This window comes from Eptatretus burgeri, chromosome 15 (assembly GCF_056783735.1).
Source record: "Eptatretus burgeri isolate ZD-2024b chromosome 15, Ebu_testis_v1, whole genome shotgun sequence".
NCBI lineage: Eukaryota > Metazoa > Chordata > Myxini > Myxiniformes > Myxinidae > Eptatretus > Eptatretus burgeri.
The window spans coordinates 14,327,244-14,345,929 of NC_140975.1; the positions used below are offsets into that span (position 1 = coordinate 14,327,244).

General features: G+C 41.0%; 1 protein-coding gene across 1 annotated transcript; it reads right to left on the reverse strand.

Moving 5' to 3' along the window:
* Positions 1-43: 43 nt before the first annotated feature.
* On the reverse strand, positions 44-17,612 carry LOC147011576 (uncharacterized). Its single transcript, XM_085856351.1, has 5 exons — positions 17,603-17,612; positions 11,662-12,075; positions 6,552-6,953; positions 3,180-3,220; positions 44-1,278 (listed from the first exon to the last, which is right to left on the reverse strand). The coding sequence occupies exons 1-5, from the start codon at positions 17,610-17,612 to the stop codon at positions 1,198-1,200; spliced, it is 948 nt and encodes a 315-aa protein (XP_085712477.1). The 3' UTR covers positions 44-1,197.
* Between the last annotated feature and the right edge of the window lie 1,074 nt (positions 17,613-18,686).

Sequence of the window (18,686 nt, forward strand, 5' to 3'; positions counted from 1 at the left end):
GTTACATATTCAATTTTGAAAAACACCAACACTTGGAATATCCTTGATTTACCTGTTCAATGTTTATTAATGCTTACAAACATTCATACATCGTCCTTTCATCAGAGTACATAAAAACTCGCGGAAACTATTGAAGACGAAGTTTAAAACCACAGATACATGTCCATGTCAATCACTGATCCAAGGCCTTTTCAATGATGAATGGATCATCGGTGTACACTAATGTATATTCTGTGATTCGCTGACAGACATTATGAACATCTATGGTAATTGGTGACATATATATATATATATATATATATATATATATATATATATATATATATATATATATATATATATATATATATATATATATATTCAGCACACTTCACAAAATAAACTGAAAACATGGACACAAGCTTTCTAAATGTATGCCAAAAGGCACAACTATATAGCGAGAAAAACATGAACAACAAGTATAACAAGAACATTGACGAAGCTATAGCTTTGGAGCATCAAGATGGTGGTGTTTACCAGGCAAAAAGGACAGTTTTTCCTTGATAAACCATAATTCAAGAAAAAAAGTTGGAAACTATTGCAGGGCAGGAATTTTGAATTTTGCCATGCTTCCGGTGATAGCTCACCTACTATTTGTGAAGGACATCATGGGATTTTTAATGTCCACCACCTAATACCGGCAGATGGGACGACCAGTTTAATGTCCATCCGAGGGACGGCACACACATTGATCAATCTCCCTGCCTGTGAAACATCCGGGTGACAGTTTGCAGGGTCTAGATTAGAACCCAAGCTAGTGTGCATACCTGTATGATATCCGAACAGCCAACCCCTTGAAGTCAATGAAACCACAAATGGGAGCATTGACTGTAATTTGCCGAAAAACAAAGGCACACAAAGTTGATCCCTGAACATATTAAAATTTCATTTTGAGGCTGTTCTAATTTTAAAAGAGAAGTGAATTGATCTTTTAGCTCCTGTATGAATCTCGCAACATTCCTTAAAATCATATTATTGTAATACGAATGATTATATGTTTTATAAAGATTGCTTGTGGATATTTTATTATAGTTGGAAAAGAAATAGAAGAAGGGATGGTCGGTGAGACTGAATGACAAAGAGATCTGTAGACTGTAGCAGTATGAGTGAGGGACAGAGTGAGTGTGAGGGACACGCAGAGTGAGGAGGTTTCCAATTTCAAATATTCTCATACAGCTCGTCGTCAGAGATGGAGAAAGTATTTGGCATTGCTGTGTACATGTTTTCATCACTCTGATCCTGTTTCATGGATACACACGTTTTAAACAATTATTATTTTAGCTTCATGGCATCAAACCATCAGTACGTTTCTTGTGAATATAAATTGCACATTCTTGATGATACATAGAGTGATGAGTTGTCTTTTAAAAAAAAAAAATAATAGTTTCTCCTTCCATCTCCCCATAATTTGCCCCCATTTTCCCCCTTCCTTTCCCTCTCATTACTTTCATACGAGCAACATGTGTTATTTTTTTCTACCCCTACCCCTGCATCCTCCTACCCCTCATTGTAACTCCCCAAATACCTATCTTCCATTGGTCCTCTCAATACATTTGGTCTGAACATACACCAACCCCCCACATTAAAGTATGATACTGGCACAATGAATATGGGGTGGTATGCCTTGGTTTACCTTGGTGGTATGCCAAGACATCATTACATTAACACCAAAAATCAATTTAATGAATTAGCAATGACAACATTAACTGGAGCAGCACTCGGGAAAGCACTTACCTCCGCCAGGCTGTTTGGTTAAAGTTTTGGATCCCACGATACCTGGTTTTGGCTTAATGGTTCGGGTGGCAGGCTTCGGATCCTAGGGTCCTGAGTTCAAATCCTGCTCAGCTGTTAAATTTATACCAGGTGAAAATATCAATTCTATTCAGGGGTTGATTCAACCTGTTATACTTCCAAGGTTGGCAAAATGACTACCAGCTTGCTGGGATGACTGAGCCAATCTGATATCCTGTGTTGGAGTGGTGACCCCTCCGGGATTGTGCCCAATAGCCGAGGAGACTACTTTGGCAGCACCAACGCTCTGCACAGAATATTGTCCCAATGGATTGATGGATCCCACTGATAGGCTGGATCTGGATTCGGATCTGAACTAAAATTTTATTAGCTTGTTCTTCTCACCTAACCAACTCATCCACCAAGTTTCATCCGAATCCATCAACAACTTTTTGAGATATCGCATCCCTCTGCCATGTAATGCCTGATCCACAAGAATATATCGGGCCCAATACACTTTTGAAATATCTTGCTATACAGTACGATATAATTTTAGCCCTATCACTCAATGGTGAAGAATCACTTGAAAACTTCACTGATTCAGATCCGCATTTGGATCTTCACCAAAATCGAATCAATTCTTCCTTGCTACATACCCAACGTGTCCACCATGTTTCGTCTGAATCCTTCCACAACGTTTTGACATACTTTGTTCACAAACAAACAGACAAACAAAAAAAAGACGTCGTGCAGAGCACGATACTTGCAAAATCCACTCAGGTCAATCAGATCAAAATTGATTATTTTTCAGATTGAAATTGATGGTTTTAGAAGTTTGACCTCGAGTTGACCTTTGACCTTTTGACCTCAAAAATAGTTGGTTTCCAAATTCAGTGATGTACTTTGCAAATCGTGTTAAACTTTCAAGTCAATAGGATTTAAATTGACGATTTTTCAGATAAAAATTGATGATTTTAGAAGTTTGACCTTGTGTCGACCTTTGACCTTTTGATCCCAAAAATAATTGGTTTCCCAATTCAGTGACGCAATATACAAATCCTCTTCAAATTTCAAGTCAATCGGATGAATAAAGACTATTTTAGAAATTTGACCTCAATATGACCTTTGACGTCCAAATCAATCGACTTCTCAGTTGAGACTCCCTCACCAACTTGGTAATGTTTCGTGAATTGGGTTTAAAATTGTAAACTGTCGGTGATTGACAGACAAACAGACACAATAACAAAATTGACTGACCAATAGACTTGAAAAATCTTTGATTTTGCAAGAAACAATCAAACAGACAAACAGAGCTGAAAAGCATTTAACCTCCTTCGACCTTCGGTGGTGATGGTAATTAATTAATGGTTAATTTGTCTGTGTTTGATTAAACATGAGCTGGGACTCACCGACTCTTGGGAATTCTTAATCACTGTATGGTCCTGTGTACCTGTAAGACAAACAAGGTGATTACAAGGAAGAACATCATTCAAAACATAGTGGGGTCCAGATTCCCCACCTGAAGATAGACTGTCTGGTTAGTGCTTCGCAGGTAGGACGTTCTCCCGCCATTTGGATGGATCTTAAGCTTGTTGTTCCGTCGGCTTGCATTATTTGGTGGACGTTAAAGATCCTATGATGTCCTTCATGAAGAGGAGGCGAGCTATCTAAATTCCTAAATTCTATTCTAAATTCTTTCCTTCGCCTTCGCCTTCGCCTTCGACAAATTCTAAATTTCTTCGCCTTCGCTCCCCCAGGCCCTGCTGTGAAAGACTTGGGCTAAAAATTTTCACCGCCCGATCCCACAAGAGGGGAGGAATAATTGGGGTCATCAAATATGTAGTAGTAGTCATAGACAAGTTGGGTCTTAAATAGAAAATAGCAGTTGTCGCACAGGTTCGAGCTTGTGATTTCAGAAATATCTTGTGTGTGTGAGATTGGAGCAGCACGAAAAAGTCTTTTTCAGGTGAATATATATATATATATATATATATATATATATATATATATATATATATATATATATATATATATATATATATATATATATATATGAGGTTAGCCTATGGATGAATCATTTCAACTTCACTGTTTGACTCGATGGACAGTATGGAAGAGCTGGCAGGATATCCTCAGGGCACACTCCCCTCCAATGCTGTCCTGCACTCCAGCCTGGGTTAGAATCTCGGCCAAGCTATAAACTGTCATCCCCGTGTTTAACAGGCATCGTGATTCATCATTGTGTGTGCTGTCCTTCTGATGAACATTAAATTGGGGGCACAGAGGGGACAGAGAGTTGTGAGAGGAGGTTGAGGCTTGGAGGGGTGGGGTTGAGGATTTGGGGATTCTTTGGAGTGGAGTTGAGGACTTGAAGAAGAAAGGAGGCGGGGAGGGCAGAGAGTTGAGGTGGGGGGCAGAGAGGCAACAGAGTTACTTGAGAGAGGGGGTTGAGGCTTTGGGGTTTGGGTGGCAGGTGCAGACTTAGGGTTCTTGGGGGGTGGGGAGAGGTTGAGGACTTGAAGAAGAAATGGGGAGGTAGGACAGAGAGTGGGGGTGGGGTGTCAGAGAGTTTTGATAGGGGGGGCAGAAAGTTGTGAGAGGGAGTTGATGTCTTAAGCAGGGGTTTGAGGACTTGTGGTGGGGGGGAAGGAGGATGGGCGTTGAGGATCTGGAGATTAAGCAGGATTGCCGTCAGTCACTTGTCATACATAATGTCATAAATTTTAATTTTCGCAAATGATAATAGTCTCTATAACATGTCTATTTTTATTGGTGAGAGTTCACTCTGTTTATCATTTGTAAATTTAGTACCAGCTTCATCACATGCATTTTCAACCTTGATGATGATAATAAATGATGCCTCAGAAAGAGATCTGGGAAACAGATCATATTGCAACAGTCCAGTCCATTGGGACCAAACTCTGTACAGAGCGTTGGTGCTGCCAAAGCAGTCTCCTTGGCTATTGGGCACAATCCTGGACAGGTCGCCACTCTGACGCAGGATACTTGAATGACTCGGTCATCCCAGCAAGCTGGTACTCATTTTGCCGACCTCGGAAGGATGGCAGGCTGAGTCAACCCCCTGGTGAATTAATTCAGCGGGCAACGAGGCTTGAACTCAGGACCCTCGGATCCCAAGCCGCCACCCTAACCACTGAGCCAACACCAGGCTGAATATTGCAACACAAGGAAGGTAATCATTAGTCGGTATAGATTTGACTGGGATTAATTTACAAATTTCAGATGGACGTTGCATGTTGGAATGCAGCTATTCTGTTGAGGCAGTACCTCTGCAAAAAGGGTGGAAATGTGGAATTTGTTCTTGGTTTGACACATGATGGTTGTGTGTGTGTGTGTGTGTGTGTGTGTGTGTGTGTGTGTGTGTGTGTGTGTGTGTGTGTGTGTGTGTGTGTGTGTGTGTGTGTGTGTGTGTGTGTGTGTGTGTGTGTGTGTGTGTGTGTGTGTGTGTGTGTGTGTGTGTGTGTGTGTGTGTGCGCGTTTTCACACGCACAAACATTTGAGTGTCTTTCGAGGGACAACCATTATTCAAAGAAAGATGTAGGGATGGTTGCACATGATCATTTCCTGTGACCATCCCTACCTTATTTACATACTTTTTGGAGGAACATACCTACATCCTTTTACATTTTTAAAAATGCTTTTATTGCTTGGGTTTCTACTTTTTTAGAGATGTGTTTACATTAAATTGATGAAAAAGTAATTTCTGGTTCTAAAGTGTTTGCCAAGAGTGTGTGACAAGAGCGCCTTTATTAACGATGTTATACCGCTGATTTACGAATGTTGTAGTAAAAACATGGCAGTGGCACAGAGACAGTAATTGACCTCCTGGGAGCGACACAGAGATTCCTCAAATCCAAGATGTGGGATTGGGTGCGGGGTGCAGGGAGGAGTGGGTGGAGGGAATGGGCCGGTTCATGGGAACTGATCGGCCCTATGAGCATGACCACGCTTCCCTCATGAATCTGGACAGCAAGTAACAGTGGGATAGATTTGGCCCCGACTTCTGTTGAGGGGTACAACAATCATGAAGATGCATCCCCAATAGTTCATGTATCTGTATTATTCGTACGTACTTTATAGACAGACATACTCATTTGCATTGCGTTTTGATAGTATGTACTTTATAGACACACAACCCTGATAAAATTCCACCGTTAACCTTACCCATTTTGGTCTGATTGGTCCTTGGGCAAATGTGTCTAGTGGCCCCGCCCCCATCAGGCTGATTGACAGTCATAGTCCCGCCCACCCCACTTTTTCCCTTCCTATTCCTTTGCGAAGGAATGTAGTTTTGCATACTTTTCGTGGAATCCTTTCAAGCTATTTAAATTTCGATCAGGTTACACCTTCCCACTATAAAATGCCGTCAATTTGTGTTTAAATCAAGTTTGTAGCTTAAACCAATTTTGAGTTAGTCTGTCGTAAAATAATAATAATAATGACAAAAGGGCAATTTTGGGTTTCTCATTTTTCTTGTTCAGTGATGATGTCCCAAAGTTTAATGAGAGTTATTGGATGGGAAATTTTCCGCACATGACTGGAAGGTAATTTATAGGTTAATAAGTTTTATCTTAGTCGATTTTTTGAGGATTTATGTTGTATTGAGCCAATGGAGTGTTCAAGCATCGCTACATAAAAAAGTCTACCAACAATTCTTGATAAATCATTTTGAAGAATGAAAGTGAGGCATGCAGCAGGAGGTTTGGGGAGAGGAGTAAAGATAAGGTGTAGGGGTGGGGGAGTTGTCCATAAGGTTTCACCTTCATTGCATTTCCAATTCTTTATGTAGAGAGATAATCCAACGGCCAAAATAAGAAGAACCAGGCACAATGAAGTTGACCAAGCAACTATGGGCCAGGAAACCCCGTGTACTGGTTTTTTACAGAAATCGATGCGTTGGTGAGCTGTTCCGTGCTTGTTCTGTGCCAGGCACCAGTATCTCCATTCTCGCTCATTATTTGTGATGTTTAAAGTACTAATGATGATTTGCACTTTGTTTGGATCATCTTGTTCAATTAAGACCTGACTCTCATTCAGAAGGAGTCCCCTTGGGTTCCACCAAGTGATGTTTGGTCTTGGCTTGGCCTTGGCTTCACAGAACAGTCTCCATGATGTTCCAGAGTTCACAAAACTTCTGCCAAAGTTCAGGATCTGAGGGCGCACTGTTGGACACATCATGCTTACTGTGACATAACCCACTTCAGCACACCAAACCTAAACTTAGAAAGCTGTAAAATTCGATAAAAACAAGGAAATAATATTTGAAATCTCGTTACACATACAAACACGATAACCTGGTAGCAAATCACTGAAGATAGCGTTATAACCTAACGTTAAGCACTGGAAATTTCATCACATGTACAATTGTGGTACTTGACTTTAGTGTGCATCTTGTTTAAGAAAAACCCAATGATACATTAAACTCGAGTTACACGATTTGGAAAAGTTTCAGGTTAGACTTTATCATTTCACCGCTCCTCATTGGAATCGAAATATCATTTCTCAAATGGGCTTTGAATTACAATAATTTAAGATTAACTCTGACCGAACATGATGTGAAAATCATTGTTACAAAATATACATTTCAGAAAAGAAACAAGAATACATTTTGGGGTAAAATGGACAGGAAGTTTGCAAGAAAGCCAGATATTCATTAATCACAAAGGAAATAGTCATTATATTTTCCTCGATATTTAATCTAAAAGTCAAGTCCAATTCTGATTGGGAAGTACAGCACACATGTCAATGATAAAGGAAACTTACACAAGATGTCCACTATCAGGTGTTACGGAAATGGAAAGTTGAAGGTTCAGCTAACACCCAATTATGACGACAAATTGGCTTGAAATGATTCCCTTGATTTAAACATGGTGTTACATGCAATATAACCAGTTATGCTCATTTACTATGAAATTTAACACCCTTTAGAAACTACCAGTCAATTTTGACCTCATTCTTGGATGTTGGCTTTTATTTTCATGCAGTACGTTATTAAGGCAAGGTGATTTTAGTACTTGGAAGAACGAGGTGACAAAGACAATGCACATGCAGTGGAATAGAGGGACAACACATGGACTTCAGTTATTGTTGAGAAAAATCAGAAACTTTTCAAATTGGATGATGGAGACGGGAGAGACCGTGCCAGTTGAGAGGAGAAAAGACGATGTTGGCAGCATCGATGGATTCCACGATCTTTCCTATAATTTGAAGTTCGGGTAAACTATCTCATTTGATTTTATAGGATCTTTTTTTACACACATATTGGGGCTGGGAGTGATAAGGGCCTTCTTCCAAACAGATAGGACCGGCTGAATAGCGAACTACTGCCGGCACCCTCACCACATTCCAAACTATTGCTCCAACCTACAGGGGGGCACTGCATCAGCGGCAAAACTACAGCCCCAGCAAACTATGATACCCATAACTACGTGCTGCATCGAAAGAAGAATTAGACGAAGAAGAATAAGAAGAGGATTAGAAAGCTGAAGAGAGGAGACATAGGATCATGGACAGCAAGCAACAATGCAGGATTTGAGAACACGCGTCTGTCAATGAGGCAGAGTTAAGTCTGGCCAGAACTTTATCTCCATTCTCAGCGAAATAAAGTGACATTATCCATGAGGAAATTGGTACAAACGCAAAGTTAGGGAGAGAGAGAGAGAATTGATTGGTTTGATACACAAGATTTGCTTGGAAAACAGGCTGAGTCAAGACTCACCTTGAGACATTTGGTCTTGTCTCAAGGTAAATCAGCCATTTGAGGTGAGGTGGGGGATGGGGAGAAAACAAAAATAGGACCGCGAGTACTGATGTTCACCTGGATCAGGAGCAACGGCAACTCAAACCCCACGTAGACCCTCCAGACCCTGATTTATTTGTTATGCCATGAACCAAATTTTGTGCATCATGAGTATTGAAGTGGTTTCATCGAAATCATGTGTAGTTTCGGCGAAGAGAGCAAATACCTCTTTTTGGGGGGATTCAAACCCCTCCACAGATCCCCATACATCCCGATTTTTGTAATGGCATGAACAAACTTTGGTATGTCACATTTGTTGAAGGTTGTGGTCAAGTTTCATTGAAATTTTGTGTGAAGTTTCAAAGGAAAAGCAAATACCTATGTTGGGGGAGTCAAACCTGGACACACATTGACCTTAATAGACCCCCTGAGACCCTGATTTTTTAATGCCGAGAACAAACTTGAGTTGTAATATACCAAATATCATATTAGCCAAGTTTGGTCACAATCCCACCAGCAGTTTTGGAGAATAACTTGCAAATGTTTACAGACCGCTGACGAGCTGACGGATGGACAACGCGTCATCCCATAAGCTCCCTGGAACTACATTCCAGTTGAGCTGAAAAACAGAGACAGACTTCGAGTCTAATGTAACATTTTCCGCAATGTCAATTTTGGGGAATGTTGTGAAAATTACCGAGGGAAGGCAACATGAGGTGACAGGAAGAGAAGGCATACTGCGGTGGAGCATTAATTAAGATTTATACTGTGTCATCAAAATTATTCTGCATAGAATAGTAGTAAAGATGGAAACAAAATAATGTCTGAAACCCATTTTCTACTGTTCATAGTGTAAATACCGTCCAGAGACAAACACCCAGACAAATTGGGATACAAACACTGGCGGAACAAGTCCGGAGACAGAAACAGTCTTGAAACAAACACTGCCTGGAGAAAAACACCACCTGGACACGTTCCGAGACAAAGCCCGCTGGATGTGTCTGGTGCCAAAACATCTGGAGGCAAACACTGCCCAGACACGTCCGAAAAACAAACTCCTATCCGGACATAAATATCGTCTGGACGCGTCCGGAGACAAACTACTGCCTTGACATAAACACCACCTGGACACGTCCAGCAATAAATACCACCCGGACACATTAGTAGACAAAGAGACATGGCCTGGACAAGTCAGGAGACAAGTGCCAACCAGACATAAACACCGCCTGGACACGTCCGGAGACAAACAGCACCCAGAGATAAACACTGCCTGGACACAAACACCTACTCGACATGTTCAGAGACAAACACCATCCAGAAAAAATCACCGCATGGAGACAGAGAGAGAAGAATGAGAGATAGGTGTGGGGATAGGGTAGTTAGCAGAGAGAAAATGTTATGCTTTATAAATAACACACACACACACACACACACACACACACACATTCGTGCTTTGCCAATATCGGCAATTTTTCAGGAATCGGCAGATTGGAGTCATTGTGATTACCAACTACAGTACGTCCTATATACAACCACAAAACCTTTAGTAGCTTTCACTGTTGTTTTGGGGGAATTTTAAGAAACAAATTATAAAAAACAACATTGCATTATAAACGTTTCAGGGACATGCGCATAAACATTATTTTTTTATAAACAGCTGCAAATCGTCATGTGATGCGTGGAGAAAAGTTTGGCTCGGTAATTTAGACCAAATGTTAATATGGCAAACGGCTCAGAAATCAGATGTTATCATATATATTTTGCTTTGACTCACAAAGAGAAACATATAACCTTTGTAAAACAAACCCAATAACCAATTGCTTTAGAAACAGTCGCAAGGACAATGGAAAACCTGATAAAACCTCCATAAGATATGGGATGAAACTTTTCCAGCATGATACCCATAACAGGAATGGCATATCCAAACACCTGCGGAGAGTCCATATAGACCAAAATCTACCCATCTGTACCATGTCCATGTGTGCTGTATACGTACTTCTACCTTCTACCTTGTAAAGCAACTGCCGACTGTACATCCCGAATGGGACACACACTGTACCGCTATCGACTGGAGGGCACTCGGAAAGTGGCTTTAGCACTCAAACAAGCACTCCAATGGAATGCCTGGCTTGGCAAGTGATTAACAATTGCTGCCGATAAAACCATGCAACCGGAAACGCCCAAGCAACACCCGAATTGGACAAATGGACACTTTTTTAAGAGTCGGAACTGCTGCTAACTTCAATTCTGGAGCTTAAATTTTGTAATTTGGCTTAATTTAAGAGATTCTTGAAGTTATGGAATGTGCAGAAATGAAATAAAGCCACGAACACTGGCGTCTCCAGGCAATTATAAGCATTGCAAAGTATCCACCGATTCAATGTTATTTATTGATACTTCCACTTATTGTGAGGACATGATTTCATGCTTTCAACTGGCTATGATCAATGGTGCATCACCACTGCTACCGAGTATGGGGGCACCACTGATGAGATGCCCCTATTGCCAATTCACTGGTACTCCCTATTACCAGTCCAATGGTGCTCATTTTGCTGATCTCAGAAGGATGACAAGCTGAGTCAACCCCACCTGGTGTGAATTCAACAGCTGATGGGGCTTGAACTCAGAACCCTAAGAACCTAAGCTCGCCACCTTAACCATTAAGCCAACACTAAGCAATTCATATGCATCAATAATATGAGTGAGTAAAGCAAAAAAAAAAAAACTTTATCATAAAGAAATCGTTGTGGCCTGTTCCAAGTCAAGGCATGGTTGAGCAGGCCAAAAAAACATGGCAGCTTCAGACCCCAGTGAAGAAACCCAGGATATATCTTGAGGCCCCATAGAGAGGGAGGTGGCCGAGGATGGCGCCTGATAAAGGATATAATTAAATAAGGCCGTTAATTATCTTCAAAAGGTGTGTTTTAATTTAAGCAAACATCCAATTTTCACTCATGTATTCTGTTGGAGTATTCTTAGTATGCATGCCAGGTTTCAGGCTGATAGGTTTCATGGATTTGAAGTTGAAGACACACACACACACACACACACACACACACACACACACACACACACACACACACACACACACACACACACACACTGACTTTTATTATAATACATTTACTTACCATCAACCCGAAGGTTCACTTCTTTTTCCTTCCTCACTGAAAATCCATCTTTGTTCCCATTGGATTTTTTCCACTCAAACCGAAACTCGTACATCCCCTGATCCTCCATCTTCAAATATCTGATCCTCACTGACCCATTACCCTCTCCTGGAATTCCCAAAGATTCAATCCTCCCTTTGAATCCCACCGCAGTGAAATTGGTGGCACTGTTAAAAATAATACTTTCAGGTAACAAGTCAGTTTTATACAACACCAAATGTAGATCTTCGATTGTGTTTCCTTTGCTGTGATTAAACCAACAGGGAAGAATCACATCCTCGCCCTGCACACCGATTACCTCCAGTTTTGCACAAAGTTCAATTCTAATCTCATCTTTTTCCTCAATTGTGCAGTTGTTCGTGTCCAGTTTTTGTGCTGTGAGAAATGCAAATAACAATATCAGTTATATTCAGAAGCACCAACTTTGTAAATGCTGTTAGTGATGAAACAACAAAAACGACATTACAAAAGAGTTCCAACACCAGGAAGAAGATGAGTTTAATCTTTCATTTTAAAAAAAGATGTATTCATATCGTTTGCACAACTATTTTGAGGAGGATCCTACTCGATATGATGTCACTTGTCAGCAACTTGGAATATGATATTCAACACAGACAATTCTCACGCCCTCATCTTTTCTCTCCTCAAGGATTGAAAATCGAACAATCCAATATATTTCTCTTGATTGACACTATAAGATGTGCAGTACCTGGATCTCCTCGGCTATACTATATACCATTACCTTTCATTGGAGGATCACATTGCCATGTAGTCTCAAACGTTAGTCGCCGTCTGCATAGTATTCATAGATACAAGGCACGTGTGAGCAGCATCGAGCTCAGAAGGGTTAATGGGGCTCTCATAGAGAGCTTCAAGCCTGGTGTTGGCTTAATGGTGATGGTGGTGGGCTTGCGATCCTCGGATCCTGAGTTCAAATCCTACTTGGCTGTTGAATTAATACCAGGTGGGGTTGCCTCTGCTTGTCATCCTTTTGAAGTCGGCAAAATGAGTGCCAGCTTGCTGGTCTCCTGTGTCAGAGTGGTGATCCGTCCAATATCGTGCCCAAATATCCAAGGAGACTGCTTTGGCAGCACCAATGCTCTGCATGGACTATGGGCCCAATGGATGGGTAGGGAGCTCCATGGAGCATCAACAATCCCTATTCTGGGCTGGTGTTCCTGATTACCTCCTTCCTTCTTTTGAAGCGTTAAGACACAATGCCTTTGGTATCTCAAGACAAGGAGGTGGATTCCCATGGACTGCCATTCTCCCAGCAGTGGAAACTTGGTGGGCTCTCTCTGTTATGAAAGCTTACATCTGGCCTTGCTGCTCCTGCCCTCTCCAACTTACCACATGTCACGTGTGTTACTTAACAAAGCCTCACCTGGTCACCTTCCCAAAGTCCAGGCTACTTGTCCTCCTGCATCCATTCATTCCCATATTCTAGCTTTTGTGGAATCATCTCCCTTTGTTGTCTTTTCCTCGCTTTCATCTTTCAAATGTACTGCTCATCACTAATCGCCAATCCACATTAACTATCTCTTCCACACTTGCCTATTTGTTCCTGTTCTGCTCCTCACCAGGCTATTATTACCCGTTCAGTGTCATTCCTCCCATCCATCTTGTATATGTCCATCCTCCCATACTATTTGGTAGTCCGTGAAGCTGCAACCCTTTGGCATTTAGCTCCTTCATTTATTTAGGTCCTTGTATCATAGGAAATTTTAATATCATGAATACCTGCAGAACAAAAACCTGGTGAGGATTTTTCTTTTTTCGGCTCAAAAGTTTATTCTCTGCCAAAGTCTTGAAAATGAAACATCTAATTATTACATATGTGCGAGTGATGGAGGCAGGGATGCAGTTGGGCTAAATTAAGTAAGAAAATTTAATTGTGTGCGTGTGTGTGTGTTTGTGTACAATATGTGTGTTTATAATATGTATTAATATGTCACGTATAATATGGCATGTGTCGGTTGTTAATCTCTATTTGTGGGTTTGAGGAGATGGAAGGGAAGTCCTCCCTGGACTCAAAGCAAACACCTTCGCTTCGGTAAGGGATCACTGTGTGTGTGTGTGTGTGTGTGTGTGTGTGTGTGTGTGTGTGTGTGTGTGTGTGTGTGTGTGTGTGTGTGTGTGTGTGTGTGTGTGTGTGTGTGTGTGTGTGTGTGTGTGTGTGTGTAAAACAAAGAGAAAGGAGAGGAAAGTAGTGCAGGGAATTGTGGGAGGAGTGGGGTGAATAAGGGGAAAAGACCTGTTAGTAGACATGGGTTTGCGATGTGAAGGTTTATTCCTGGAGCATACAATGGAGGAATGTAAAAGTGAGGGGAGGTGTGAAAATGTTGCCATGTTTGTGTGTGCAGCAAATATCTGAAGCTGCTTCTGCACTTTGCGATCCTTTGCAATAATTACAGACTTTGAATTCGTCTCAAAGGCACTCATGATTCTCGAAAAGAAAATGAACATTTGCACAAGAGCGGGGTCATCGATGACAGGAGCAAAAGTTATAAATCGCTTACCGATTATAATCGGAAAGCGATTCTTCACTTATGTGATTCTACCGATATAATTATCACAGATACCGAGATCATGATCATCAGAGCGGGATAAATGAGGAAGATCATTGTCGGGAGGGAAAAATCAGATCCTCGAGTCGGTGCTGATATGAGATTAGAACCTGAGGTCAGAGACTATGAACCAGCACCGAGTTCCAGATCCTAATATCAAACACTCCCCGTAACACCAAGAGTACTTGTGGACAATTACCTTCCCATCCAATCAGAACGTTCCTGAATCTCTTTCCACAAAGGGGGGGGGGGGTGGGGCGCTGAAGAAGCGGATCCTGAACAAGATCGAGGAAGCTCGAAAGACCATCAAATAGACTGTTATAACACACTGTACTTGTACATCCTTTAACACACTGATCAACAAAGCTGAGTCTGTGCTTTGCTCTTTGCGAAATAGTGGGATGAGTTGTTTATAAGTCGTTTAAGAAACTGCAAACGAGAATGTTTTCCAAATTTTCCAAAAAAAAACATGATATTAATCCGGTGGTGAGGCAGTTTATCTGCGTTGGATGGATTGTGTGATGTAACGTGATGTAACGTAACGTAACGTAATGTAACGTAATGCTTGATTGCCGTGCATTCTGAAATACCATGCATTCTGACGAGGTTGATTAAACCTTCCTTTTATTCGACACATGATGAGATTTTTCGGGGTCCCTCATCATGATTAACACTCGACACAAACATAGTCAATGGAAATCTGACGCAACAAATCCAGACAGTGTATATTCAGCAGAGCCCTGCAGGCCAAATGTGTTTGGCCAACCAGAAAGCCAAGAAGACAGGCCATATCATTTAATGTGGGTTCCATGGTGGGTGCAGTCAACCGATCGATGTGGGTGTTGGCCAGCAGCGGTCCGACCAATGGGTGTACATTTCAAAAATCAACCCCAAACAAGAACCCCAACAACAACAACAACAACAACAACAACAACAACAGCGATGCAGTGCTTTAGTACACCTGCGACATGTCATTTTGGAGTAAAATTGACAGGATGTTTGCAAGGAAGCCAGATATTCATTCATCAGCTCGGAATTATTCATCATATTTTCGTTGATGTTTAATCTAAAACTCAAGTCCAATTCTAATTGGGAAATACAGGAGGAGGAGGAGATTGGGACCATACTCTGTGCAGAGCGTTTCTGCTGCTTAAACAGTCTCCTTGGCTATTGGGTACAATCCTGGATGGGTCGTCACTCCAACACAGGATACCAGCAAGCTGGCACTCGTTTTGCCGACCTCGGAAGGATGACAAGCTGAGTTAACCCCACCTGGTATTAATTCAACAGCTGAGCAGGATTTGAACTCAGGACCCTAGGATCCCAAGCCCACCATCCGAACCATTAAGCCAACACCAGGCATAAGAAATACAGTAGAGTATATCGATTATAAAGGAGACTTACACAAGATGTCCACGATCAGGTGTTACTAGGGTTGGGCACACATCGACTTTTTCTCCGTTGTGCCATTGAAAGGAGTGTTTTTATGGCCAAATTTCACGCTGATCACGAATCCGTTGAAATTTTTGACCTAGGATGATGTCTTAGGTTGATAAAATGCAAAAAATCAAAATAGCCACCAAATTTACCCACTTTTCAGGTAAAATTTGATAATTATGGCTTACTAGGGCATGGAATATGTCATTTCTTATGTTTTTAGGGTCGCTGATATCGTTAATCATAGTTTTAAACTCGTACAGGTCAACCAGACTGCCCCAGGATGCATATTGCGATAAAATCAGCAGAAAAATGTGAGCGTGATTATAATTTCAAATAATCAAATTAACACATCACAAATTTCCTTAAACTACTACTTTAATCATCACATCAACATCTCAACATTCAAAGCACTTTTTTCAGCAATATATCGACATCGACAGAAACATTGTCCTCTTGTTTGACAGCATTTCTGATAGATGTTTTCATTTCGTCTACACTGAACTTCTCAAACGTGAAAGTTTTTGTTCCATCGGTACATTTCCCTCTACGCTTCTGGCGTATATTGGGCACCACTGTCGATCTCAGGTAGCCTATTTCCTTGAGTAGTTGTGATTCATTAAGTCTCTCAAGAGAGTCAAGGGAAAGAGGAGTCACTGGACCTCTATGCTTCTTACACTCCTCAAGTACCACCATACAGCCATCATGTGTCACTGTTTTGACCTCATATTCGATATCAGCGACCCTGAAAACATAAGAAATGACATATCATATGCCCTAATAAGCCATAATTATCAAATTTTACCTGAAAATGGGTAAATTTGGCGGCCATTTTGAATTTTTGCATTTTACCAACCTAAGACATCATCCTATGTCAAAAAGTTCAAAGGATTCGTGATCAGCATGAAATTTGGCCATAAAAAAACACTCCTTTCAAAAAAAGGATGGTTGTATGCCCAACCCTGTTACAGAAATGGAAAGTTGAAGGTTCAGCTAAAACTCGATTATGACGACAAGTTGGCTTCAAATGATTTCCTTGATCTAAACATGGTGTTTCAGACAATGTAACCACTAATGCTCATTCACTGTGAAATTAAACACCCTTTATAAATCACTGGTCTATTTTGACCTTATTCTTCATTTATGGCCTTTATTTTTGTACAGAACGTGATTAAAACGGATGATTTTAGTACATGTGGAAGAACGAGGTGACAAAAGGCAATGCACTGACAGTGGAATAGAGGAACAACAAATGGACTTCAATGGTTGTTGAGAAATATCAGAAGTTTTACAAATTGGATGATGGAGACTGGAGAGACAATGCCATTTGAGAAGAGAAAAGACGATGATGGCAGCAACGATGGATTCTATGATCTTTCCTATCATTTGAAGTTGGGTTAAACTGTCGCATTTGATTTTATAGGATATTTTTTCACACATATTGGGGCTGGGAGTGATAAGGACCATCTTCCAAACAGATAGATGGTGGCATAACTGGAAGAACCGGCTGAATAGCGAACTACTGCCGGCACCCTCACCACATTCCAAACTATTGCTCCAACCTACAGTTGGCACTGCATCAGCTGCAAAGCTGCAGCCCGAGCAAACTATGATACCCATAACTATATGCAGCATCGAAAGAAGAAGAAGAAGATAATTAGAAGGCTGAAAAGAGGAGGCATAGGATCATGGACAACGAGCGATGAAGCAGGATTTGAGAACATGGGTCTTGTCGACGAGGCAGAGTTAAGTCTGGCCAGAACTTAATTTCCATTCTCAGCAAAAGAAAGTTGCATTGTCCATGAGGAAATTGGTACAAACACAAAATTATGGAGAGAGAGAATTGTATGGTTGGATACACAAGGTTTGCTGGGAAAATAAGCTGAGTAAAGACTCACCTTGAGACATTCGGTCTTGTCTCAAGGTGAATCGGCCATTTGAGGTGAGGTCGGGGATGGAGAGAGAACAAAAAACAGACAGACTTTGAGTCTAATGTAAAATTTTCCGCAATGTCAATTTAGAGGCATATTATGAAAGGGCACAACAAGTTAATAATACCAATAAAAGATATCAATCCAGAAATGACATTTTCGCTTTGCCATCGATATCGATATTTTATATGTTGAAAATCAATTTCTAAGTATCTCGTGTGAATTGCGTTGCTGTAGTTCTTCTCTTGTTATCTACTTTTGTGAGAAAACTTTACCAAATTAAATTATAACCCATTATGATAGGAACTTGTCTTCAGATTAATATTATTAATATTATCGACCCGAAGGTTCGCTTTTTTGTCCTTCCTGACTCAAAATCCATCTTTGTTCCCGTTTGATTTTTTTCCACTCAAACCGACACCCGTACACCCCCTGATCCTCCATCTTCAAATATCCGATCTTCACTGACCCATCACCCTCTCCTGGAGTTCCCAAATATTCAATCCTCCCTTTGAACCCCAATTCGTTGAAATTGTTGGCACTGTTAAAAATAATACTTCCAGGTGACCAGTCGGTTTTATACAACACCAAATGTAGATCTTCGATTGTGTTTCCTTTGCTGTGATTAAACCAACAGGGAAGAATCACATCCTCGCCCTGCACACCAATCACCTCCAGTTTTGCACAAAGTTCAATTCTAATCTCATCTTTTTCCTCAATTGTGCAGTTGTTCGTGTCCAGTTTTTGTGCTGTGAGAAATGCAAATAACAATATCAGTTATATTCAGAAGCACCAACTTTGCAAATGCTGTAAGTGACTAAACAACTGAAACAAGGTTGGAAATGAGTTCCAAAGTTTGCACAACTATTTTGAGGAGGTTTTACCTCATAATGTAAGCCACTGGTCAGCCACTTGGAACATGACATTCAATGCTGGGAGGTAACATGCCCTCATGCTGTCTCTCTTCAAGGATCAAAAATCGAACAATCCAATGCATTTATCTTGAGTCATTGTAAGATGTGTGGTCTCTGGATATTCTTGGCAGAACTAT

Bases quoted from the DNA above. Each gene is read 5' to 3' on its own strand.
- LOC147011576 (XM_085856351.1), bottom strand. The intron at 6,954-11,661 runs GTAAGTAAATGT...TGTGTCCAACAG, and splicing joins AGTGAACCTTCGGGTTGATG to TGCGCCCTCAGATCCTGAAC. The intron at 1,279-3,179 runs GTGAGTCCCAGC...TCCATGAAACAG, and splicing joins TTAAGAATTCCCAAGAGTCG to GATCAGAGTGATGAAAACAT.